General features: G+C 48.1%; 1 protein-coding gene across 3 annotated transcripts in view; it reads left to right on the forward strand.

Annotated features, from left to right (window-relative positions):
• Positions 1 to 27,061, forward strand: part of LIMK2 (LIM domain kinase 2) — a 456,718-nt gene that overhangs the window by 337,790 nt on the left and 91,867 nt on the right. For all 3 annotated transcript variants that reach the window (XM_069619797.1, XM_069619798.1, XM_069619799.1), the window contains 2 exons: positions 21,390 to 21,446; positions 21,580 to 21,645. In XM_069619797.1, coding sequence (XP_069475898.1) covers positions 21,390 to 21,446; positions 21,580 to 21,645 — 123 coding nt within the window. The remainder of the gene's footprint in view (positions 1 to 21,389; positions 21,447 to 21,579; positions 21,646 to 27,061) is intronic.

A 27,061-nucleotide genomic window follows, 5' to 3' on the forward strand; every position in this document is an offset into this window, starting at 1 on the left:
TGTGTCAACGGAACACTCAAGAAACCATTAATCTTCTATTTCAGGCACGTTCCAAGGCAGGTAAAACAGTTTCTTTTAGCGTGAATTCGAACAGAAGACACCCAAGCCTTCCCCTCCAACGAGAGGGCCCAAAACATGCTCTTTCAAGCTCTACAATATTTAGCTGGTAATAGTTACTGCCGCATTTAAGGGTTACCGCCAGACTCGTGATGAGGCCTCAAGTGTTGCACAGTCTCAATAGAGCCCAGATGACAGAATCTGCAATTGGTTTCCTACTGAGATTCTTACTCTTCTCAACAAGATCTCTTCAGTTAATAGAAGATTCCATCTTAATCTCAGTAGAATCATTCTATGATGATTATTGGGAAACTGCGAGGGAATCCTATATGGGGCTCTATGATCAAATACCAAATTGTACTGGGATGGATATGAATGAAATGAATCGGTAGTTCAAATCCAGTCTTAATCCTACAAGGCTTTTACTCTCTCTAGGTTAACCAACAAAGAAGCCTTGCCCATCACCAAATTTTCCAGAATTGCTAAGGACCTCTCTTCCAACTGGCAAAGGAAATTGCAATAATTCTTTATAGAAGAGAGGTTTTTCTAATAGTTTATAAAGGGAGTGAGGAATGGGGTCGATGAGAATAAGGCAAGTATTTGCCACTGCACATGTGCCCTCGTCAAGTCAATCCCCAACTTAAATCTAATAGCTGCTAGTGGTATCACATTTGTCACTTTCAGTATTGTATACCAAATTTTCACTTGATTGATGTCTAAAACCTTAAAGATAGTATTGTCTACCAACTCCAGGCCATAGATTAGTTTCGGGACAATATTACCTTCATAAAACGTAAGAGCTGGTTTGATTTAAAAACACCCATACTTCCTATCAATTTTCATTACCTGGTTAGTCAGGAACTTATCTTTATTTAAAAGACTCTCTAATGCTTGCGCACCCTTGCAGAGCACTGATCTGAAAACCTAAATAAACCAAAGAGTCCACCGTTCCAATCGCCCTATTCTCGAAGGACCAGAACCTACATTTCTGTTTTCCCCCGAGAGATGGCTAAAATCTTCGTCTTAATGGGATTCAGCACAAGGCCATTATCTTTGGCAAACAAGGAGAACTTAGCTAATAGACGTTGTTGTAAGGCAGTCCAAGCATGATCAAGTAACAAAAAGTAATCCGCGTATGCCAACCGCGCTCAACACGCCAATACTAGGTGCGATCAGACCAGCCCCGCCAGGGAATTTACCATGTCAGAGACGTACAGATTGAACAGGCAGGGTGCCAAATTAAATCCTTGTCTCAAGCCAGTAAAGGTTTTAATACGTTCTGACAGATCACCATCCCTGTTCAATCTCACACAAATACCGGAATCATCAGGGAGCCATCAAGAGTCTCAACAAACCACCCGGAGCCTCCATCTAGCAAGTTTATTCCAGTCTGTTCCTATATTACTCCTACGTCCCGTCCCCTTTCCTCCATACTTGTGGGACATCTCTCCGTCCTGTGGGACGGGACCAGAGCACTTTGTAAAAAGCATCCAAATTTTTCCAAAAATGTGTCCTTCCTCTCTTTCCTGCGCAGGGCCCGGCACGCGGCCGTAACCCCGCCCACCTTGGCTCCGCCCCGCGCATCACCTTGGCTGGGCTTGTGTTTACCGAACGGATGTTCGAGGCCCGTGCCGATAAGGCTATTACCGGGCCTAGGCCCGAGGTCCCTCGTACAGAGGCTAAGGCTACCGGCAGTTCTGAGGGGCCGGGCAGGGCCCTGTCGGTGAAAGTGGTTTCTCACCGGTCCCGCTGTTGTGGTGATACCAGATCTGTTGAGGGGGCAAAGAAGCAAGGTTCTTCTTTTACCGGCAGTGCCGAGGTCCTTCCTTCGAAGGCTCAGTTGGCGGTTGGTATGTCACAGATACATTCCAGGCCTCATAGTACCGGCTCTGCCGAGGTTCTTTATGTTAAGACTAAAATTAAGACCCCTGATCCATCGACGGGGACCCCTGCCTCACCTCCTCACGTGCCGCAGTTCCCCTCAGATGAAGACAAAATGGCGGCTGTTCCCGCCACGACCACGGCGGCCATTTTAGGTACTACCCCTACAACTACGCCATCGGCCTCTGGTGTAGGGTTCGGTACCTTGGGTGAACATAAGGTCACTTGTGCGTATCCTTACCGGCCCGTTTATGATTGGAACGCCCGGATGCCTCTTCCGCACAATGTTTCGTTGCCTGCAGGGGCGGCCCCTTTGATTTATGTGGATACGTCGGCAGAGGGCCCGGCGTGGCACCCTTCTCCGTTACGTCCCTGGATTTGTCCACCTCATGTGAGGCCTCCTCAGGTTCCGAAGCAATCTCCTGAGGACGCTTTTTTCGGTAAATTTCAAGCGCTTATGCGCACCGACCCCATGAGGGAGTATTTCAAAGGGCTTTTTAAGGAAATTTGTCCACCAGCGCCTCTGGCTCCACCCGTTCCTCTGGTGGTTCCGCCGATGCCTCCTTTGCCCGTGGTGCCTGCCCCTGCTCTTCCGCCTTTGCCACCGTTGTCCCCAGTGGACAAGGCAGTGCCTGACACGTTTCAGCAGGATCCTGACCTGTCAGATGACCCTCAAGGCGAGCAAGACAACAAGGACCTTCCCCGCTCTGTTAGAGCTTTTCATGACCGGGTACTGGACATGATGAATTTCTTAGATGTCCCGGTTCCCACAGGAGGGCGTGCTTTCTGGGGCGTTCACCCTGTCTCCTTTGGAGCGTACCGGCCTTTTCCTGCAGAAGGATGTTTTGGCTGAGGTCCGAAGAGTCTGGGAGAAGCCACACTCAGGACTTTTCGTCAATAAAAAGATAAACGCGTGGTACAGGCTGCACTCTTCGGAGGAAGTGGCCTTGTCGTCTTGTCCGCCTCCCTCCTCCACAGTGGTGGCTGCGGCCACGTTGCAGTCCAGACCTGCAGCATCCTCTTCCGCGACGGCTACTCAGGTCTTGGGAAAGGAGGACAAGCTGCTGGACTCCCTAGGGAGGAAAATCTTTGCCAATTTGGCCTTGCAGCTCAGGCAGGCCAATACCGAATTGATTTTGGCGGGAGCTAACATGCGGATGTGGAAAGGTCTGTCGGAGTTTGAGGAGCACATTCCGGTGGAGAAGTTGGAAGATTTCAGAGGTGGCCTTTCCGATGCCAGGGTCTTGGCCCAGGATCTCCTGGAGGCTGCGGCTCATCACGTAGACACCTCGGCTCGGGGCATGATGCTCGGGGTTGATACCTCGAGGCAAGCGTGGTTGCATGCCACTAAGATTTCGAAGGAAGTGCAAGACAAGGTTTTGGACCTTCCATTCGATGGTAAGGAGCTTTTTCATTCTTCTACTGATGTAGAGCTCACCAAAACCAAGGATAGCACTCAGACGGCTAAATCATTGTCTGTTCTGGTTATTCTCCTTTCAAACCTCAGAGACCGTTATTGCAGAGTCGACCTTCTTCTGGTTTCAGGGGCTTCCTCGACCGCAAATCGCACAGAGTGGACACTCCTGCGGGAAATAACCACCGTAGACAACAGCGTTCGCGGTATTTCTCCCGCTCCTCAGCCTCCTCATAAGGTTCAGGTGGCACCGCCACCGATAAACCTGCCAAATGAGGTTTTTCCGTGCTCGCACGAGACCCCGGTGGGAGGACGCATCGCGTCTCATTGGGAGGCGTGGCAGACCATCACAGAAGATAGATGGGTCTTGTCAGTCGCTCGGGTGGGCTTCCGCTTACCTTTACCCCCTACCCCACCCCTCAACCCTCCTTTTCAGCTGTCGGGCTCACCCTCCCTCAAGGCCGAGGTTCAGAAACTTCTGCTCCTCAGAGCTGTGCAACCCGTTCCCCTTGGAGAGCGAAGGGAGGGCTTCTACCCCCGGCTCTTTACGGTGCCCAAACCCAACCAGACTGGCCTGCGCACCATCCTAGACCTTTCCCAGTTCAATCTTTCCTTACCCCAAGAGAAATTCAAGATGATCACGCCCAGCCAGATTCGCTCCTCGTTGCAGGCGGGCGATTGGCTCAGCTTGGTGGGCCTTCAGGATGTGTACATGCATATCCTGATTTGGGCTCCACACAGGAGGTACCTCCGTTTCTCTTTGGGAGAGGAGCACTTCAGTTTCGGGTGCTTCCTTTTGCCCTCAGCTCAGCGCCACATGTCTTCACAAAGATGATGTCGGTGATTGCGGCCTGTCTTCGTCTTCAGGGTATCAATGTATATCCTTATTTGGACGATTGGCTTCTAGGCAGCCCTTGTCTGCTGGCGGCAGCGGGTAACCTCCAGTCTCTCCTTCAGCTCCTGTTCCATCTTGGGCTGTCGGTGAACTGGCGGAAATCCTCCATGACGGTCTCTCAGGACCTGATTTTTCTGGGTTTTCGTTGGAACACGATCGACTGCAGAGTATAACTGACCGGGGACAGAATGGCGGATCTGTTGGCCACGTGTCAGATGTTTGCACAGTCGGAGAGTATGTCGGTCTGGTGGTTCCAGAGGCTTCTGGGCCTCATGGCCTCGTATGTGCTGGCTCTTCCTCTTGCTTGTCTCAAAATGAGATGGACCCAGATGGTCCTTCGGGAATTCCTGGCGTCAGGCAGTGGTCCCAGACTCCATGCGGATAATGATTCCGGATTCCATGAGAGTAGACCTGGACTGGTGGTCATCTCTCAGCAATCTGTCTGGGGGCGCGGGGTTTCAGGACCCGGTCCCTATGGTGACGATCACGACAGACCCCTCCCTCTTAGGGTGGGGCGCGACGTTAGATCTCCTTCAGGTCTCGGACCTCTGGTTGCCTCAGGACAAACTCCTGCACATAAACCATTTGGAGCTTCTGGCGATTTTCTTGGCGCTCAAGGCGTTCAGACCGGTCATTGTCAACAAAGTGGTCCGCATAAGAACGGACAATGTGGTGTCAATGTATTACATCCACCCCTCCCCCCCCCCCTCGTGGACGTGTCCATCCAGATTTTGGAGTGGGCCGTGCTTCATGGTGTCCGGCTGCTTGCAGTGCACATCCCGGGCCAGCTGAATGTCACAGCAGATGCCCTTAGCCGGCGGACAGTGGTCAGCTACGAGTGGGAGTTGAAGGCAGAGGTCCATTCAGCGATTTTCTCACGCTGGGGCACAACGCAGGTGGACCTCTTCGCGACGGCGGTGAACAAGAAGCTTCCTCTGTATGCCTCCAGAGGGGGGCTGGGAGCCTCCTCTCTGGGGGATGCTCTAGAGATTCCATGGCACAACATGAGAGCTTACGCCTTCCCGCCTCTGCCTCTAGTTCACCGGGCAATTTGGAATTTGAAGAACTTGTGAACTGTTCTCTTCTACTGATAGCCCCGTGGTGGCCGGCCAGGTTTTGGTTCTCAGAACTCCCAACACCTGTCGGTTTATCCGCCGATCAGGTTACCGGTAACTCCCGATCTTCTCCACCAGGGGGAGAAGCAGCTGTGGCACCCCTCCCCACAATCGCTCAGCTTGGCTGCTTGGTGCCTGAGTTCAGGTCTTTAAAGCATCTGAATTTGTCTGCGGATAACATGCATATTATCCAGGCAGCCAGAAAACCTTCGACCAGATCTTAGTACAAGAGTAAATGGCTCAGGTTCTGTCATTGGTGTCTAGAGAAGAAATTGGATCCAAGGGGGGACACGGTTGACGCAGTGTTGTCCTTCGTGTCCTCCCTAGCAGACTCAGGGGTTCATGATCTGTCATGCAGGACTTACCTGTCAGCGGTCTCTGCTTATCTCTCTACGGATCAGTGTTCGTACTCTCTGGCTAACCCAGTGGTAAAGAGGCATTTCGCTGGTTTAACACGCCTTTACCCTCCAGTTCGTAATCCGCACCCGCCATGGGACCTGAATGTTGTCCTGATGGTGCTGTGCCATAAACCCTTTGAGCCGATGGCTACTGTGGACCTCAAGTACTTGTCTTGGAAAGTGTCCTTTTTGGTCGCCCTCACATCGGCAAGGAGAGTGAGTGAGCTCCAGGCATTGTCGGTGGAGCATCCTTTCTTGGTCTTTCACAAGGACAAGGTAGTCCTTCGAACTAATCCGGCTTTTCTGCCGAAGGTGGTGACCGAATTCCATTTGAATCAATCGATCTCCCTACCGGTCTTTTTTCCGAACCCTGCCTCTGAGGCGGAGAGGGTTCTACACTGTCTTGATGTCCGAAGAGCTCTTAAGTTCTACCTGGATAGGACTTCCGAGCTTAGAAGTTCTTCTCAACTTTTTGTGACTTTCGGCAACCCTCAAGGCAAACAGGCGTCTAAGGCAACTTTTTCTAGGTGGATTGCCCCCTGTATCACGGAGTCTTTCACTGTCCAAAAGCTGAAACCTCCTAAAGGTATTCATGCACACCTGGTGCGGGGCAAGGCAGCTGCGGTTGCTTTTCAGAAGTATGTTCCCTGGGAGTCCATCGCTAGGGCAGCTACTTGGGCCTCTCCATCTGCTTTCTGTAAGCATTACTGCCTCGATATGAGTTCTAGAGCTGATGCTCAGTTTGGTCGGGCTGTGCTGAAGAACCTTTTTCAGTAAGGGGTATTTCCATCCACCCGTAGTTCCTGTAAGAAGTGCTTGGGAATCTCCCACAAATATGGAGGAAAGGGGACGGGACGTAGGAGTATTACCAGGTTACTCGCCGTAGTGACCACCTTACTCCTAGTCCATAGTCCCCTTTCCTCCATACGCCCGCCCGCCGTCCCCTCTAATAAGGTTCCTCTGTATTGGTAATGGGTCTCTGACCTGGCAAAGAAAAGGACTAAGGGGCGATGCGCGGGGCGGAGCCAAGGTAGGCGGGGTTACGGCCGCGTGCCGGGCCCCGTGCAGGAAAGAGAGGAAGGACACATTTTTGGAAAAATGTGGATGCTTTTTACAAAGTGCTCCGGTCCCGTCCCACAGGACGGAGAGATGTCCCACAAGTATGAAGGAAAGGGGATTATGAACTAGGAGTAAGGTGGTCACTACGGTGAGTAACCTGGTAAATCTTGGCAAAGGCCATGGAGAGGTCGATTTATGCCAAGTAGGTACAACCATTAGCCTTACTCCATGACGAAACTTGCAGCATCTTCACCATCAAACCATTTAGGTCTGTGGGGTGTCCTTTGCGGAATCCTGTCTGAAAGGGGCTCAATAATCCAGTTACCAACGCCCATTCTTTTACGTGAGCCAAAAGTACTGATTGGAACATTTTGCAATCTGCATCGATTAATGAAATGAATCTAATTTTTTGGGTCGGACCTTCAGCCTCTCTTAAAAATAGGAACAATGTTAGCCATACGCCATGACACGGGAATAATACCCGAGGCCGTTCCAAACCGAATACAGCGGACCCTAGATCAGGTTGCCAGGTCTAGTTTCAAGGTGTAATTCATAAAACAATTTGGCCCTGTGGCATGCGATTTATTACACCTCTTTTAGGACCCCAATGTCCTTGCACTCAATCTTAATGTCCCATGTGGACTCGATATATTGTCTGTCGGAATCAAATTCCTTCTCAATAGACCCCCCTCCGTAAATCTCACTAAATTAATCTACCCATTGGTTTTCGTTGACTGCATTCAGTGCAATAGCCTCTAGCGAAGGCTCCAAATTAACTAGAAACCAAAATACTCGAAAGGTACGGAGCATGCATTCAACATCTAACTGCAAAATAGTTGCTTTTATGGGTTTACAGAAATGTTTATATATTTTCTTTCATTTCTTCAAATCTGGCCCAAAGTTAATATTCCCCTTACTGCCCACTTTCAATGCCCTAATATCTATACGCAGCTTCCTCTTCGCTTCTTTCCCCCTAATCTTGCTGGTTAATTTACAGTTCTGTTTTACACAATCAATCAATTCACCCATAAAATCATCGAAGCACTGAGAATTAAATCCCCTCAACTTCCATTCTAGGGCCGTACCTCTAATAACACCATTCAAAATTGCAATATTCCGGTCAGAACACTGAATTGCATTCCCTGTATAAGTTATTTCGGCATTCTCTATACACAGACTTGACCGCTTTTCAATCCGCCAGTTAAATTTGGCAATAATAATTGCATGGTCACTCCAATTATTGTGTTGAACTAAAAGACTCAGGTAGCAACTACTTAAAACTGCATCTGCGAAAAGCCATGTACTATATAAACTAATGGGAGGGAGGGTGGGGGGGGGCACTCTCCAAGTCTGTCCATACTAGGCCAGAACATCTGATAATTAAATGCAAATTGTTCCTCCTGTCGTAACATGTCCCAGGGGAACACAACTGTGGCAGACGTGCTAAGCAGAAACATACGACTTCCTTCAGAGCAGAAATTGCAGTTACACGTGGACATTTTACACAGAATCTTCAGACTGGGGCCATCCGAACATAGATCTCTTTGCGACACAAGAGAATGCACAATGCCAAGACTATGCATCCTAATATCCCCGAACAGGGTGCAAGGGGGAACGCACTGTGGATGAATTGGTCAGGGATATTGCGTACTCTCTCCTCCCCCCTCCCCTTCTATACCAGAGAATCAACAAAATGCACCAGGAACATGTCAACATGATCCTAATAGCACCAATGTGGGCACGTCAAACTTCGTTTTTGCACCTATTAATAATGTCTCTTTGCCCACCAGTCAAACTACCGTTCCCCCTACAACATATTATGCCAACATCAGGGGACAACACTGCCAGCATGCCCACAAGCACTGAACTAAGCCCTTGCAGGACAAGGCAGCAGTGTTGAGGGATGCAGGAGACGCTGGCCGATTACATGTAGCACGCAATGCAATGTCCACGCTTACGAGCATTTAAGAACTGAGGTTCGGACACTCTGTTGCAAAGCCCTCACAGGACAAGGCGGCGGCGACGATGGGGTAGCAGCGCATACTGAGTGTGGACATCTTCACCCTCCTTTCTGTGGCTGTAAGATCAGAAGGTGCGGGGAGAGTTAGCACTGCTACACTCCATGCAACCCCCTAACCTTATTCCCCTTTTCCTTCTTGCACACGCGTTGTTCCCCCCCTGTAATTGGTCCTGCGCCCCCGCCCCGCTCCTTTTCCCTGCCCACGTGTGCTCCTCGCATCTTAGGCCGCGTGCGCTCCCTTGCAACTCGGGCCGCGTGCGCTCCCCCGCAACTCGGGCCGCGTGCGCTCCCCCGCAACTCGGGCCGCGTGCGCTCCCCCGCAACTCGGGCCGCGTGCGCTCCCCCGCAACTCGGGCCGCGTGAGCTACCCCGCATTCCTGACACCGCCCCTCCTTTCCTTCCACTCGGGTACCTTGAACCGCGCCCAGCGCATTTCCATCCCTGTCTCTCGCATCCTTATGCCGTCCGTTCCCTGACCTTTGTATTATCATTCTATTGGGGTGTTCCTCGGTCATTCCTTTGTCGTATTCTCTACGGTTTTGTCATTCCATTGCATTGCCTGCGTTTCATCCACTCTAGGTTTCCTGGGACTGTCAGTGATTTGTGTTTTGTGCTTTTCTTGGTTACTACTGCACGTACAGAATTGATGTAGTAACCCTGTGGGAGACTATACAACACTTGTCTTGGTATTAGGTAAACCACCTATTGGTATAGGTCTGTACTACACAAGTTGGTAGTGTGACTGAGCAGCCAGACTTATCTCAAGAGGGGCAAATGTGAGCTATAGAGATGTAGCAATGAAATCCACCAATACAAGTATCCAAATAACACTTACACTCAAGGTTTCTAGTTAAAATAATTATTTATTTAACTGTCATTTTTAAATAAACATTCTTTAAAAAAGGGCAATGTATGCAACACTTCACAGAATCAATACAAATTTAGTATATGCTCTTCCTACACCCTGAGGTGACTTCACTAACTGGGACAGTAATTTTATTTATATATCACAAGTACACTTTGTACATTCTGATTTTGGTAGAAAGGAAAGTTTAAAGGAAGGAAAAGGGTCAAACAGGTTCTCCAAGCATGTAAGCACTTTAAATCTTCCAATGAAGTCTAGATAAAAACCATTCCCAGCAATATTAGTTGTATCACCTATGAGGGGCAGTAAGTACCAAAGTCAAATGGAATAGAAGAGTTTGCGGGGAGCCAGGGCAGCCAAAGTCATTTGGAACAAAGTCTATGGAGCTGAGGCACTTCTTAGTAGTAAAAGTCTTGGCACAAAGTTAGAGAGTTTCTTGAAGAGAAATCACTGTAGGGTCACAAGCTGTTACACTTGTGAAGGTTAGAGCTGAAATCGATTCTAGAAAAGCAGCTACTGCAAGTCTCAACTCAGAAGAGCAAGCTACAGACACTGAGGTAAGTACCCTAAGTCAGAACAGTACCTTTGGATAGAAAGAGAGGGTCCAGCTGGCTTCTGCCTGGTTGCAGCGATGCAGATCCTGTGTTCCTGGGCCTCAGTCATGGAGACAAGAGGGCGGACATATGGGGCCTCCTGCTGCAGCAATTCGAAGGTCAGCGACAGCTACAGGTGCTTTTCGGATCAGCAGGACTTGCGGTTTCAGTACTCGGTAAATGGCACCACTGCGGATCTCGGACACTGGTTTGTCTTCCTTCACTCTGGAGTCCTGCACTCTGGTGAGGTGACTAGAGCTCTGGTCGTCCTGCTTAAGGAGGTTCTTCGGGAGACTCCTGGAGCTTTTTTCTGGCTTACAGACATTGCACTCCACTATGGATTTCTCGACCCCTGGCACTCCGTTCCTGCAGCAGCAAAGAAGTACAGGCAGTCGGGGAAAGTCTTCCAGTGGAATTTGTCTTGGAGTAAGTTGGTCCCACTAACCCAAGGGAAGAACTCGTCCCTTCCAGAGCTTCACTTGTTGATCAGAAAAAGAAGTTTCAGCACAGCAGCAGGGCTTCGTCGGGCCTGTCAACGGTCCAGGAGGATGCAACAAGCTTTGTTCATGGTTCTTTCATCAGGTAGTTCTTCAAAGTGGTTGACTCTGCCGCTAGTCCCAAAACCCTTGCCTTTTAAGCAGGTTTCTCCCATTCATTCACAGCCTATTAGTCACTCAAACAGCCAGTTAAGCCAATCAGGACTGGGTGCATTTGGGTTTCCCTGGAGACGGGGGGAGTTTCGGGCACCTCCCTCACTTCCCGCCCTTCCAGACACACTGCAGCCAGAGGCGATTTTCAGTACTGAAGCACGCCAAAGGCAAAAGGAACAAAGTGCTCAAACCTGATTTGACACACAGAGTAAAACCCAAGAAAGACATCACAAACAGAAAATGGCAAAAAAAGACAACCAGGGCCAATTTGACAAAAAGGTCACCCATGGGTGCTATACTGCAGCTGAGGATTCAGCCTACGTTAGAAAAGCATAATGGTAGGAAAATTAAAACACTGGCATCCGGCATTTAAATTAGTGAGGGTAACATGAAAAATGTTACATGAGTAAGTAGGAAAAGGGGCGACTAAGTAACCCCCGAGCACTCCACATTAGATGGGGTGTGCTGAACCTACAAAGAGAAAAGGTAAGTAAAGTCAATTTCACTTTACTATTCTTAGGAACAGTAGCTCACACAAGAAAAGGTATTTAAACCTTAAGAGAAATCTAAAGGATTTCTCTGTGACACTGCATTGAAAGTGTCACAGCTTCAAGCTTCCAGGCGCTGGAGTGGTACGAACCAACCACCCCCCTGCAGTCTTGGCGCCTGCAAGACTGAGCTTACACAGGCTTCCGCAACCCCAGCAGGGAAAGAGGGTTAGGGACATGATAGTTGGATAGGTACAGGTGGTGTGGGTAACAGTAGGGCGGCTAAGAAACGGGTAGTGGATGGGTAGGGGGACACAGGGTAAATTTAGCAACTGTACAATATGAGCATACACACACACCCATATGCCTACACCCCTTACTGCATTCACACACAATACAAGGTAACCAGAAAGGCACTTGGCTCTGGTTGCGAGGCCTCCTGCCTGCGCACTCTCAGGTCCGGTATCGGGAGCAGTTCAAATGCTACGAAGAGAGCTTGTATTAGAGAGCTGCGTGTTACTTACACGCGGCTTACAAGGCATACAGTTGTGCATGCAGCTCAGACCCCCAAGGCAGGTTAAAGTGCCACCAGAGGTGGTGACTGCTCATGCCAGTTCCATGCGGCTCTAAACATGCAGCAACAGTTGTTCGCCGCATGTGGCTGCATGTGTGAAACTAGTAACTGCAGCTAAAGTTTGCCACACATGGCTGAAAGTAAGAAGTTGGAACGTGCAGCTAGTTTGCTGCACGTGGCTAAAGGAATGCAGTTTTTATAATGGCTGCACGTGGCTATGTCTTTTGCATGCAAGCCGTGCTCATGGGACACAACTACTGTCTTTATTGTTGCCGGCGGGTGTTTTGATCTGAATGCGGAGTCACTGCAATCAAAGCATGCATGGAGCACTTAGCTTTACTCTGGGGCAGGAAACGTGGTTGATCTGGGCTGTGCCCCCTCAATGTGGCGCGTGCCTCCCAGGTGCTCCGCTTTCCCCTTTATCTCAGCGCTGCTTCTCTGATACTGCGCGTGGTTTTCTGGCTCTTGCTTTCTCCCCTTAGTATCAGCAGTACTTATCTGGTGCCGGCGAGGGGCCGGAATTATGCTTTCTTGGGGGCATGGCCCCTTGCGCTACTCCCCTTGGCCGGAGCTCCAGCCTATGCGTCTGCTCAGGTCAAGTCCTCGAGCACAAGCCCTGTGCTTTGGTATGTGCGCACCTATGCAACACCCAGCGTGGTTGTTCTCATCTAGTTCCTGGCCGGGCGGCTGCTGGGAGCTGTAGTTTGCAGGTCCTTTTTCCTCGACAACAACTATGGTAAGTCCACAATCAGATCCATAGTGACTGTATGCCAGGGGGGCAGGCGGAGTGGGCAGTGGCAGGAGCAGGCCTGTCAGTTTATGATGACTAGCCTTTTGCCTGCCACAAGTTCTGCATTCTGACACGTACACCCTTATGTCTTGTAGTAAGGTGGGCCACCAGAACTGCCGGGCCACATTTTGCTGGGTCTTTGTAATGCCCAGATGCCCAGCTAATGAGGCATCATGACACCATTGCATGACTTCCTTTTGGAGCGCAAGCGTGGGCAAGTACAGGGCCTTGGCGTAGTATGGAACATTGTTTACCAAAGTGTGCTGTGACCCCTTTAGAGCACCAGTCTTGTAAATCCTGCATGGACATAGCTTTCAGCACATCCTCAAAGATGTTGGGCCTCCGCACCACTCTGATGATGCGAGTTGCTGGGACAATAGGGTGTCCCTAACTCACTCCTTTGTCCTCTGGTTCAGGATATTGTGACAAGATATCTGCTTTTTTGTTTTCCGTTCCTGGACGGTACTTAATAAGGAAGTTAAAGTCTACAAAGACCTTTTGAGGCGCCAAAGGTTGGGTCAGGCCTGAATGATTCAGTACTGGCGCGGATGTGAACGCTAGCTTCAGTTGTTGGACACCATGTTCTGCAGACTCATCCCACAGGAATGCTTGCCCCTTTCCGAGTAGCGCAGTGATTGGTGTTACTAGCTCTGAGAAATTCTTGATCAAGCGCCGGTAAAAATTAGCGAATTCTTGAAAGGATTGCACTTCCTTAACAGATGTGGGGGCCAGTCATTCCAAAACTGCTTGTACCTTTTTTTTGATCCATCTGTACCCCAGACGGAGTCGAGAAGTGCCCCAGAAACTCCACTGTAGTGCGGTGGAACTCGCACTTTTCTAGTCTAGGGAACAAGCTATGCTCTCGGAGTAGGTGGAGCACTGCTTTAACATGCTCTTGCATGTTCTGGGAATATATCATCAATATAGACCACAGCAAACACGTCCAAGAATTAACGTAGGACTTAGTCAAGGAAATGCTGGAAGGCTGCTGGTGCATTGCAAAGCCCAAACGGCATGACCTGGTACTCGCAGAGGCCGAATTCGGTTCAGAATGCCGTTTTCCACTCATCTCCAGCCTGCGTCCCGTAACCCTTGGTAAAAGAGAGACATCCTTTTGTCACGAGGCCACTCAACCGCAGCCACCAGCCGGTTAAATTGGGTGACCTAGGTTACGAGTTCTTTGCTACCCTGACGCAGGTTCAACAACTCCCTATCCTTACACATGGCCGCAGCTCTATGGTTAAATATTTTTCCAAACTCCAGCTGGAATCATCCCAGTCATATAATACGCCATCATCCCTTTGCACCAAAGGATTTGCCGAGGCCGCCGAATCCCCACTCAAATATGAAATAACAGCAGGCCTAGCTTGGGTAGCCCTGAAAGCCACGGATTTGGTGAGGAAATGAAGGCGACATTGGGTCAACAAGGTCTGGTATTTTTGGGGATCCCCACCGTACCTCTCAGGCAGGGCTAAAGGGACTATGTGCTCCGGGATTACCTGTACCTGGACTGGGGCAGGGGCAGAAGCGCCCCCAGGTAAAGGGGCCATCTGCGCAGTCAAACTGCTAACTCGGGTTGCCAAGATGGCGTAGTCCTGGCTGGTGGTGCGAGCTCGGCCTGTAGGTCTTGTAGGACTTAAATAAGATCCTCCATCTCTGGGCCGTGTCGTACCACTCGGGCGCCTGCTACACGTGGGCTTGTGCTTCTGTCATGGCTTCAAGCTTCCAGGTGCAGGAGTGGTGCGAACCAACCACTCCCACTGCGGTCTTGGCACCTGCAAGACTGAGCTTACACAGGCATCCGCGACCCCAGCAGGAAAGAGGGTTAGGGACACGGTGGTTGGCTAGTTACAGATGTTGAGGGTAACCAGAAGGAGGGCTAGGAAAGGATAGTGGATGGGTAGGGGGACACAGGGTAAACTTAGCAACTGTAAAATATGAGTATACGCACACATCCATATGCATACATCCCTCACTGCATTCACACACAATACAAGGTAACCAGAAAGGCCCTTAGCTCTGGTTGTGAGTGCTGGCCTCCTGCCTGCGCACTCTCTGGTCCGGTGTCAGGAGCAGTTCAAATGCTTGTATTTGTGAGCTGCGTGTTACTTACACATGGCTTACAAGGCATACAGTTGTGCATGCAGCTAAGACTGGTGACGCCCCAAGGCAGGTTAATACAGGTGCATGCAAAACAAACGTCTGAGTGCCCTCGGAGTTAGTGACTGCTCATGCCAGTTCCATGCGGCTCTAAACGTGCAGCAACAGTAGTTTGCTGCACATGTGAAACTCGTACGTGCAGGTAAAGTTCGCAGCATGTGGCTAAAGGTATGTGGTTTTTATGGTGGCAGCACGTGGCTATGTCTTGCATGCAAGACGTGCTCGCGGGACTAAGCTGTCTCAATGGGTGCCAGCGGGGGTTTTGATCTGAATGCGAAGTCGCTGCAATCGCAGCATGCACGGAGCACTTGGCTTTACTCTGGGGTAGAGGACATGGTTGATCTGGGATGTGCCCCTGCGCGTGCACCTCAATGTGGCGCACCTCCCAGGTGCTCCACTTACCCCTTCATCTCAGTGCTGCTTCCCTGATGCTGTGCGTGTTTTTCTGGCCCTTGCTTTCTCCCCTTAGTATCAGCGGTACTTATCTGGTGCCGGCGAGGGGCCGGAATGATGTTTACTTGGGGCGTGGCCCCAAGCGCTACTCCCCTTGGCCGGAATTCCAGCCGATGTGTCTGCTCAGGACGAGTCCTCGAGCACAAGCCCCGTGCTTTGGTTTGTGTGCATGTACACGCATGTGCCAAACCCAGCGTGGGTGTTCTTATGTAGTTTCTGGCCCGGAGGCTGCTGGGAGATGTAGTTTGCAGGTCCTTTTTCCTACAATGAGGGCAGAGAAACAGTCTGTAAGGCTGGAATCTTTTTCTTTTTTCCTGTTTTGTTTTGGTCTTCGACTGTCTTTGTCTGGAGTCTTCATGGTAACTCTTTAACCCCATTCCCACACCCCGCAACTCCCCTCCGCGCCATATGCCCTGACAAGGTGCAGTGTGTCACCACCATACAAAAAGTAGATGCATATGGAGTTTGTCAGACTCCAAAAACAAATGAAACGCATAATCCAAATCGGATCAAAATAATTGGAGTGAGAAATAGGGTTCACTCACTCCAGGGTTAAAATGAAAAAGTCCAACAAAAGAGCTCAGGGTTTCCAAGGTTGAAGGGAATTAACACAGAAATGAGAATTCTCCCGAACACTCACTTCTAGGTTCCTTAGACTACAAGTGGTTTTGTATTGCGCTTTGCTCGATTACTACTGTTCTTCCACATGTGCAGGTTTTTTTTCCTTACTTCCTTTACCTCCATAGACTACCAGAGGTTGTGTATTGTGCTCTGTTTTGTTGCTACTGTTTCTACATGTGCTGTATCACGTGCATCCTCTTCTTCCCAGTAGGGCCCTCTGATTTCAAGCGGGTTTCTGTTTTGACATTGTTGCTTGCATGTCCCTCCGCCCTTGTTGGGGCTCTCTTGGCCCAAGTGTGTGTTGTGCTATGGTATCCTACCTGCTCTCCTCTCTGACTATGCCCCCCCCCGTGTGCCTCCTTCCTGTCTGCCCCTTGTGTGTGACCCCCTTCCCATGCTTGGGCTCCCCCGCCACACCCTCTACTTTCCACCCTGCCCCCTCTATGATGCTCTCTGTCTCCCCTATCTTCTCTAACTGCTATTCTATGGACTATCCTATCCCTCTCTCTAGGTCTGCCAGGAAGAAGCTCAAAAGAGACATCCTGGATTCCAACCCTGGCCTCCCAATCGCTGATACCTACACAAGTGCTTCCTACAGACAGACCCTTACCGACATCCTATTTGTTGTTCCCTCTCCAGGCCTATGGACCCCCCATATGGTCTCTGTTCTCTCTCCTTTTTTCCTCCCCTCCGATTAATGGTGATACCTGGTGGGAGGCCCTCCTGGCCCCTTCCACTCTTCTAAGAAAATGAGGAGATTCCTGCACCTTATCAACGTCCTTTCTTCTCCTGCTATTCCTACTTACCCTCTCTGGGTTCTTTGCCTCCTCCTCCTTCCTCCACCTCCCTCCACTGCTTCATTGGCCACCCTGTTGCCTCCTACATCTGCCACCCTCTGCTACTTATTTGGACACCCTGTTGCCTCCTTGCTCTGCCACCTCACTGTTAGGCAGAATTGCATGCAGTACTCTCTGGGAGCACCACATACAATTAGGATTACAGGTGTAAGCAAAAACCAACCATTGGTATTAGTCTATGCTACACAGTTTGTGGTAGCGAGCTGAGCAGCCAAGTTTATCTCAAGAGGGAATGTGAGCAGTACAAGAGGTTACACGGAGGTCTTACAATCACAGTGGTTCAAATAGACACTTATACTCAAGGTTTCTTGGTAAAACACTTATTCATTTATTACACAATCATTTAGCAAACATTCAGTAGAAGGAGGCAACTTAATGTTATACACAAACACACTCCAATACCAAACCAATAAGTTTCTGAACAATTTAGGCACCCCTGAAATAGGAGCAAAATGGCATTTCAGTTATTCAATGGGTGGAAAAGGGCACACGTTAGCAGAATAGATTAAAAAATACCTTTCTAGGCAGTGCAAATAGTTGTAGTTCACTAGAGGACTCAATTCAGTGCAATAGGTCTAGGACTAGTGTCTTGAATAGGAAGGAGCAGATCTTGAAGTAAACGGTAAAATCTTTGCCAAAGTTCTCAGAAGTAGTTTGTACGAAAAAGAATCATATGTTTTGTCAGTACCTTTTAATATGAAGCAATAGATGCAGCTGAAGACGTTGGTTCCTGACAGTTGCTGCAGATCTCACTGTTCCTGAGCCTCAGTCGTGGGGACAAGAGGGTGGACGTCGGGGGACTCCTGCACTGCACGGGATCGTCGGAAAATGCTGACAAAATTGAGTCACTTCAGTTCGAGTAGCTGTTCATCAAGCACACAAGCTGGTGTTCTTCCCCCTGGTTAATCTTATCCAGCTCTGAGAATGGTATCCAGGTGGCTTATGAGTTGATTGGTCCCACCAACTCAAAGGAAGAAGTCGTCCTTGAAGGGGCTTCTCTGTCGAGGTGAGCTTGGCATATCGGACCTGCAGCAGGGCTTCATCGGACAAACCAACGGTCCAGGAGATGCAGCAGCCGTCCTCTTCCAGCTCGTCTTTGGTTCTTTCGTTCCAGTGGTCGACTCTGCTTTCCGGTCCAAGAGACTCGCCTTTAAACAGTTTTCTCCCTTTCATTCCAGCCTAGCTGCCACTCACCCAGCAGGGTGGCTGTCCTTGCCGGACAGTCAGCCAGCCAATCACGCCAGAGTGCGTTTGAGTCTCCTAGGAGACTAAGCACAGGAAGTTTCGGGCACCTCCCTCACTTCCTGCCCACCCCATACACTCAGGCACCAGAAGCGGTCTTCAGTCCTGAAGCCCGCCAAAGGCATAGAAACGAAGGGACCAAGCCTGGTTTGGCATGCAGAGACAAACACTAGAAGGACCTTTCCAAAAAGAAATGGCGAAAAAAGAATACCGGAACCTGTTTAAACGAAGAGGCTTAGGCGCCATCTTGGAAAATCATGGCCCCCACGATTTTTAGCTACCGGTGTTCGCAGTCGGGAAAAATCATGGAAGTTCATTGTAAAACCACTGTCACCAGCCATTTCGATAGAAAAGAGTAGCATTTGACTGCTACATGAGTTTCTAGGCACGGGGGATACTTGGTTACCCCTCCAGCACTCTATAGGAAGATGGTGTGTGCTGGGTCTAGGAATGTAAAGACTAGTAAAGTTAATTTAACCTTACATTCTCTGGGAAGCAGTAGTTTATCCCAGAGAAGGTATTTAAACCTTTGGGAAGTCTAAAAAAATACATCCCTGTGTCACTACACTGAGGGTGTTGTGTAACACACATGTAAAGATGCCTATGGAGTTATCTTAAAACTCCATAATCAAAGTACACAAGAGTAAAACACACATCATAATACATGAAAAAAAATCAAGTCCTCGAAATCCAGCAAAGTTGCTGGGGGTCTCTATGGTGAAGGGAATTAACACATTTATGAGTATTCTCCCTAACAGCTGCTTCATTTGGCCATCCTGTTGCCTCCTTCCTCCGCCACCTCTGGCACCCCTAGCTGCTTATTTGGATGCCCGGTTTCCTCCTCCCTCAGCCACCTTTCCATCACTCTTCTTCCTCTCCGACTACCCTGCCATCTCTTCCTTCCTCCTCTACCACCTCTGCAGGGCGTACCTCATGCCTGTACCCCTCCATGGAAGTCCTGCAAAGGTGGAAATCTGTTCCACATAGCTACTCTTTAACTTTTGCTCTGCTGTCAAACACTCCTCTGACATCTGCCGTCTCCTGGAACAGCTCGATTTGGATGTACTTGGTCTCACTGAGACTTGGTTCAAGGCCAGCTTTCACAAGTTTTGACACACTCCTTCCTGATGGCTACAAGATCCTGTCTGAACCCAGAACCAACTGTCCCGATGGGGAAAAGTGGGGTATAGTCCTGATTTACCCAGAGTGGATCCCTGCTTCTGTCATTCCAACGCAGCACTACTTCTCCTTTCAATGTCTGGTCTGCAGGTTCTCTCCTGGCCTCTCTCTCACTGTGGCCACTATCTACAGTCCCCCTAGCCAGGTCGCCCTCTTGTTCTCTGAGTGGGCTGACCTCTCATTCTCCCTTCTAGCCTCTACCTCTAAACTCCTCCTCGGAGACCTGAACATCCACCTGGATGCTACTAGCCCCTCTTCGGGGCTCTTTTGAAATCTCTTTCTCTCTTTCTCTTTCTTTCTCTTTCACCTCCTTCTTTCTTTCTCTTTCTTTCTCTTTCTTTCTCTGTTCTCTCTCTCCCTCTTCTTTGCTCTCTCTCTGTGACCACTTTCTTTTTTCCTGCCACCTTTCTCTCTTTACTCCTCAGGTTAAGCCGACCCAGCTCTGCCACCCACCTTCTCTGTCATCCGGCCCATGAAGCGTATGTCAGTTGAGACTTTTGCCGCCACTTTCCTCCTCCTTTGGCTGACTCGCACTCTGACACAGCCATCACCAACCTTCATCTCTCTATCTCCAACACCATTGATGTCCTCGTCCCGGTCATGAGGATCCGCTTGAAGCCTGCATCCAAGTGCAACTCTTAGTACGATTCCGACCTCACCACCCTTAAGCGCAAGCATAGGTTGGCTGAGAGGAAGTGGAGGGCATCAAGTGCACCCTCTGACAAACTGGCCTGCCGCCTGCTCCAAAGGCATTACAGACTCTGTCCTCTCGAAGAAGAGAGCCTACATCCAAGCCCGCGTCTCAGCGGCCTCTAACAACTCGGCTGAAAATCTGCAAGGAGTTGGCCAATCCTGCTGCAGTCTCTACTTCTCATGTTCCCTCGGAGGCCCTCTGCACCGCTCTGGCTTCTCATTTCACCACTAAAACTCAGAACATCCTGTCCACTCTCTCTTCCTCTACCTCCTCTTCCACTCAGTCTACCATCCCAGGCCCCTCTTCGGCTGTCTCTTACTCCTTTCTCTTCCTTTCCCCTGTTCACCTCAGACGAGATTTCTAGACAAGTCCGATCTATGAAAGGAGCTGCTGCGGGGGAGCAGCAGCAGAAGAAGGTACAGGCACTACCCCCGAAAAGCTCCCATCCACTGGATCATCAGCAATTGAGGGTCGGTTGCCTTGCAGTCCGGGCGGTGCAAGGAGGTGCTGTCTGGCGAGTTGTCCTGACAGTTGGCTCGAACGCAGCTAACAGATTGAGCAGCACCGTGCCTGCTGTCCTGCAGGTAGGATTTGGCTGCTATGGAGTGTGGAGTGCTGCGACAGCGTGGCACCTGCGGTCCGGGTGTAGCAGGCAGCGTCTCCCTTCCTAGAGTGGCGAGTGAGTTCTGCGGCCGGGCAGCATAGGTAGAGTTGTCCCCAGCAGAAACAGCGTTTTAGGATTGGGTGCCTGCTGAAGGAGGGCCGGTATCCTGGTGAGCTGTAGGCCGGGTGGCACAGCAGTGAGGTCCAGTGTGCCAATTCGAGGCTGCAGAGCATGTGCTGGACTGTCCTTATAGATGGATCCAGACTGTTCTGCAAACAGATATTTCTCTCCCTGGTAAGGCACAGTGAGCTAAAACGTGATTGTAGACCCTGTTTAGGGAGCACCTTGCCACAGAACAGACTAATTCAAGCAAGGTCCATCCTCTGATGGGCTCACATTTTTGTCTCGTCACTATAGTTTCTGGTACAATGGAAGTGGGGTTTTGGTTGAATGGTATCTCTTAACTAGTCAAAAGTACACAGGAGTTTAGAATAGTTTAGAGTTTGGCAACACACTCTAATAAAATCCTTTAGTTGCAGGAGCTCTGCACTGATAATGTGCAGGGCCCCATGGCAAGAATTTCTGCCTACACCACTGGGCTCAACACACTTGGGTGGGTGGCAAATGGATGCATGTCTCACTCACATTGTTGTTTTTTGGTAATGATGGGGCGCTGATGTATTTGCAATTTGGTGTTCTTACTTTTAATATATGGCTATTAATGTGTGCCTCGTCTGTCTGGATAACTAGACCTAAAACATTTTTTTCGTTTTCTTACAGGATCCTTGCCCCTGGCAGCAGAAGATTTGCTTTGCCAAAAGCATAGCCTCTGGGATGGTAAGACACTGACCCTCTAAATACCCCTTCATTTTGTCTTAATATTCCTTCTAGTGCTATTTTTGAATTGTTTTCCAGGTAAAATCTGGCTAATGGGCTAACTCGCTTATACTTTATCTCGCTTCCTTTTCAGGCGTATTTGCACTCCATGTCAATCATTCATAGGGACCTGAACTCGCACAACTGTCTGCTTAAACTGGTAAGGGCCCCTAAAGGTGGTCAACATTATTTTAAACTAGTCTGTCCTTTTAGAGAAGTTTATTTTGCCCAAAACTCCAGTGTTGAAAGGATGCACTGGTCTTTAGGATAATTATGCTAGGGCTAGAAGTCTGTGGGAAACAGAGCCAGAAAGCCCACCCATCTGATTGTCCTCGGTTATTACCACAATGGTACCTTTTACACTTTATTTTTTTCTATACCTTAATGGTGCCCATTGAAATGATCCTACTGTTCATTTCGTTTTCATACATCCATATGCTACAATTCTCATTCATCAGGCTGGAATGCCTCAGTAAACCATGAATGTATAGCAGTAACAAAAACAACTTTTAACTTGTAACCTTTCAAACTAATAATTACCTTTTGGTCAATGTTTGGCCCTGAGCCAATGTGGGAGATGGGGTGAGACGTCCCAATAATAGAGCGGAGACACTCTCCTTCAGCGAAGACGAAGCACAACGGATATTAGGACTGATTAAAACAACTGGAGCAGAGATAACATCAGCCGATAAGCCTGAAACACTGATCAGACAACTCAAATGGAAGATACGCAGGGAAATTAACTAAGGTTAATTTCCCTGCGTATCTTCCATTACTGCATGCCTCTACTCTTGCCAAATACAATACCACAAAAAGAATACCAAGGGGTTTAAGAGTAAACCTTGAGCCCAAACTCTGTATGGAGAATGCTGCTTTTGTCAAGCGGTGGCATCAAATTCTTAACAAATACTCGCTGAACTTAATACTCTTAATGATCGAGGAATTAGCGCATAGCCTGACGACTCTGAATGAAGACATTGAAGGGATAAAGACCTCATTAAGCAAAGGATACACCTCGGATCAACTTAAACAAATTCTGAAGGACACAAACAAGAGCTGGAGGTGAAAAAAGTTAGGAAATGTAGGCGTGATACACAAGATTAAAAGCTAGATATCGTCTATAGCTGGCAAGCATACTACGGTCATAACCAGAATAAACCCCTTATGGGTCAGCCTCGAAACCCAGGACAAACGCCAGCTAAAAATACTAAAACTAGTGATCAAGCGGCTGCTAAGACTGATTTTTTTAGAAAAAAAACAATCCAAAGAGGAAAGAGGAGAAAATCCTCAGAGGAAGAAGGCGACAAAGAAAACTTAGTAGTCAACATCTCGTCGAACCAACTTTCAAAAATTGAATTAAAAGTTTTGAAGAAAGGCTTGTCCTTTGTCCCAAAGAATAACAGTACGCTGCTCCGGGAGAAAATTGACTTCTTCCGACTAATGAGAAAGCTTAAGTTAAAGGTTTTCTTTGATTCTCTTGATGAAGACACTATTTCCAAAGAACCCCATAGATTCCTTGAGCTCAGTCCGAAGAGTACGTTTAACCCGCCAGTGCAAAATCACATCTTGTCCACCTTTGAGAAAACAGTGCTGCAGGACTTCAAGAAAATACAATTGAAGACCAACATGCAAGGGAACTTTACTATCGGAAAACTTCAGACACTAAGGAACCTCCTTGACAATGAGAATGTCATGTTCAAACTGGCAGACAATGGTGGCGCACTTGTCCTCATGAACAAGCAGGATTACCTAGAGGAAATAGAACGTCAGCTAAATGATGAATAAACCTACAGAGAAGTATCCTTTAATCCGACTGAAAAGGTACGAGCACTAATCAAAGAAGTACTAGATGAGGCAGAAGAGAAAGAGGTCATCTCAGATAAAACTCAACTTTTTCTGGAGAACAAGCATCCCATTACATCGGTGATGTATATACTGCCAAAGAAATGCAAGCGGCTAAGCAATCCACCTGGACGCCCGATAATTGCGGCTACAGACAGTCTCCTTGAGCCTTTAGCTCAATATCTAGACAAGATCTTGCAACCCCTTGTTCAGGACACTGAGACCTACCTCAGAGACACTATGCACTTCCTGCAGAAATTAACAGTGTACAATTTGTGAAAGGGAGAGACCTGCTGTTCACCATGCACGTAACATCACTCTACACCAATATTGTACATGAAGCTGGCATAGAGGCAATTGAATGGCTACTATTAAGAACGGAGAGATGCCAGGATGATAGACTCTTTGTCCTTACCTTGTTAAAATTAGTTCTCATGAATAATTTCTTCAAGTTTCAGGATCGGTTTTATCTGCAAATATCTAGCATGAGTATGGGAGCCGCAATGGCTCCATGTTATGCACATGCCTATATGTATTATTTGGAGTATGAACATGTTCTATCATCACCAAGGTGGATGAGACATCTCTCAATATACCTAAGTATATCAATGACCTCTTTGGGATATGGACCGGCCCCTGAGAAGAACTGCAGGAATTGTTCATGATGATGAATGAGATGCATCCCCGCATTAAGTTTACAACTGAAATTAATAGTGCAATGATTCATTTTCTGGATGTAGAGATATATGCGGGTGAAGTGTCACTGGAAACAAGAATCTATACGAAGCAGACAGACCGGAACAGCCTTCTGCTGGCCACCAGCTTCCACCCGAAGAGAACCATTGATAATGTTCCCCTAAGCCAGTTTCTACGCTATAGAAGGAACATTTCGGATAGCTCAGAATACGAACGCCAGTCTTACTTGCTAGAAACCAAGTTCATGGCAAGAGGTTACAATCCAGCCCTGATCTCTGAAGTAGCCGGTAAAGTGAGAAATATTGATCGAAGACATTACTTGTACCGAAACCAGCTAAACCTAGCGAATCACTAATTTATGTCACAACTTACTCGACGCAAAGTATGAAGATCAAGAAGGCAATCCAAAAGAATTGGATGATGATGAAAATGGATCCACAATTGCAAACATTGTTTCAAGAGCTCCCCTTGTTCGCGTATAGAAATAGCAGGCCACTACGCAAGAGTCTTGTGAAAGCTGAAATACTACCATCTCAACCTTCGGGCCAACACAAGGGCACGACACTGTGCCACAACTGCCAACACTGCGGGAACATCATTAGAGGCAACAGCATAGCACACCCCCATTCAGGCAAACCAATCATAAAGCACTCCTGCACGTGCGATGCACAGAATGTGATTTATGCAATGAAATGTCCCTGTGTATTCTACTACGTGGAGATGACTACCAGGAAAGTGAAAATAAATAAGATGGACAGAACATAAGTCTAGTATTCGGACCAAAAGCCAGAAATCCCAAGGAGCCATGCACTTCGGGGAAGCACGACACACCATTGCACAACTGAAATGTGTAATTCTTGAACAGGTTGTTGCTAGTAGCAAAGGTGGGGATATGCAGCATATGGTGTTAGGGGAAATCCTATGTATTAAACTTTTGGACTCATTAAGCGCTAGGGGCATGAATACAGAATTTGATTTGATGCGTTTTGTATAACCACTAACCGGTGGGACTGTCTGACTGGAAATTACGGATGCTATGGTGCACCCTGCGAGCTGTCAATTGTCTAGTGTACAGGTATGACTCGACCATGCTCCTTGCGCCACGAATCAGGTCCATTGAGTTACATATATTTTATTTAGTTATGTAATTGTTTGAAAGATGGGTGATTCATCTAGTGATGGTGAAATGTGTACATTGGTTCAATTTAATGACAGAAGATTTATGAATAGCCTTTTGAATTGGATGATGGTTTTATGAAAGTGTTTTGCCTTTTAAGAAAAGTCCACTTATCCTCACACTTAACTTCAGCCTGATGAGGCCTTGGGATGCTTTACAGGGTAATTTGGAGCAAACAGGGCACCATATTGCAGTTACTAGTCAGGTGCCCCTTCAATGTATGGGGCCTTACTGCGCAGCCACACTATAAATTCATGCCTAGTGCATGCCACCGGTGTGTCATACCTTTTATGAAACTTCTGAGTGGGAGTAGCGTGACATGGGGGCACACCACAGATTCTTTGAACCGTGGTTGTGCCCCCATGCATGCACTCCTACTTAGACCCGTATACCAGATTGAACTACGTAATTGCAATTTGACTGTAGTACTTCTTTACACACTAATAGGAGCAATGTGGGTGTCATATGGCACTCCACGTACCGCTTTAAAGTCGTATTTGGACTGACCACTCCCTACATATGTTGACTTGTCGCCAGCACTGTTGCAAGTCGTACCTGAACATCGAGCAGCCCACTTGTATCTTATGCTGCTCGTATCGATACTGTAGTTCACGCTCGGATTCCGGACTTCAGTTGCCCTAGTAATAACGCTTCCGTCGTGCCCATACCAAGATGGATTCCGTCAGAGCTCCCAGCGCGCGCGGGGTAGCCATGGCGACTCTTAACATTGCACAATCAAGCCGCGCGCTTTGCAGCAGTCGGGTCGCGTTTGTGCTTCCAACTATTGGGTAAGTCAGACACGCTGCAAATCAGCAAGCCTGAGCATCCAGCTAACTGCTAATTAAGGAATCTTTACCTCGGTTTTGCATCTGCCGAATGCATGACTATATGGACTCTATGCGCATTATTATTGGAGGATAGATCTTTTAGATCCTCGATCTTGAGATATGTAGATTTTAGCTAAATATCACCAGACAGCGCTGACTGTCCATAGCATTACGGGCAGGATGTTTTGGTTACACATGTATCGTGATTCAGTTACCCTGATAGAGTAAAAAAAAAAGGGTGGGGGTCCCCTGGCATCAGATAAGAATTTCTATGCTAGCTACTTTTACATACGTTATCTTGCTATTCACAGAACATTTTGTGATCGCAATCTGTTGATGCCCAGTCACTAAGGAATCTGTCCGGAGTGCTTGGTGGTGAGTTTCCTTTTACTTGCTATCACTGTAGGGACACTGATATGCACTTATTTGGTCACCAATACGATGTACTTCGGTACTCATTGTTACTTATTCTTATTAGGTCCACCTCGGTTCCCCATTACAGCAACACTGAGGTTAGTACGTTTGACGATTAGCTGAAATTTATAGACACACTGTCTACCAGTCTCTATATAAATGTTTGTTCTCATTACCCTGTAGGGCCACCTCAAGGGATTCGGTTGAAATAGGAACATTGAAGCTCTAACCCTGAAGATGGATCATAGATCCGAAACGCGTTGGTTGTAGTAACATCAAGAAAGAGTTTTTTCGATATAAGAGTTATGAAATCAGACTGATTGTGTGAATATCTGTAAACACCCAAGACTGTGACTACACTTCCTTTATTTATGAATTTGTGTGTATTGTTTACCCAACCAAGTCAGTTGTGGTGTTATGTTATACATGTGCAACAAGTATATTTTGATGAATCCTATGTTGAAAAAGAATACTGTGAACTACATTTTGATTTTTAATAAACACCAGTGTGTGTACACTTTACCTTGGACATCAATAGAACTATATTGAAGATACATGGTTTGTCTGTTTTTCTCGGTTTTCTATGTAGGCTACCCTATCTATGGATAGGAAAACTGAAT

This window comes from Ambystoma mexicanum, chromosome 10, assembly GCF_040938575.1.
Source record: "Ambystoma mexicanum isolate Mex_15411 chromosome 10, UKY_AmexF1_1, whole genome shotgun sequence".
Taxonomy (NCBI): Eukaryota; Metazoa; Chordata; class Amphibia; order Caudata; family Ambystomatidae; genus Ambystoma; species Ambystoma mexicanum.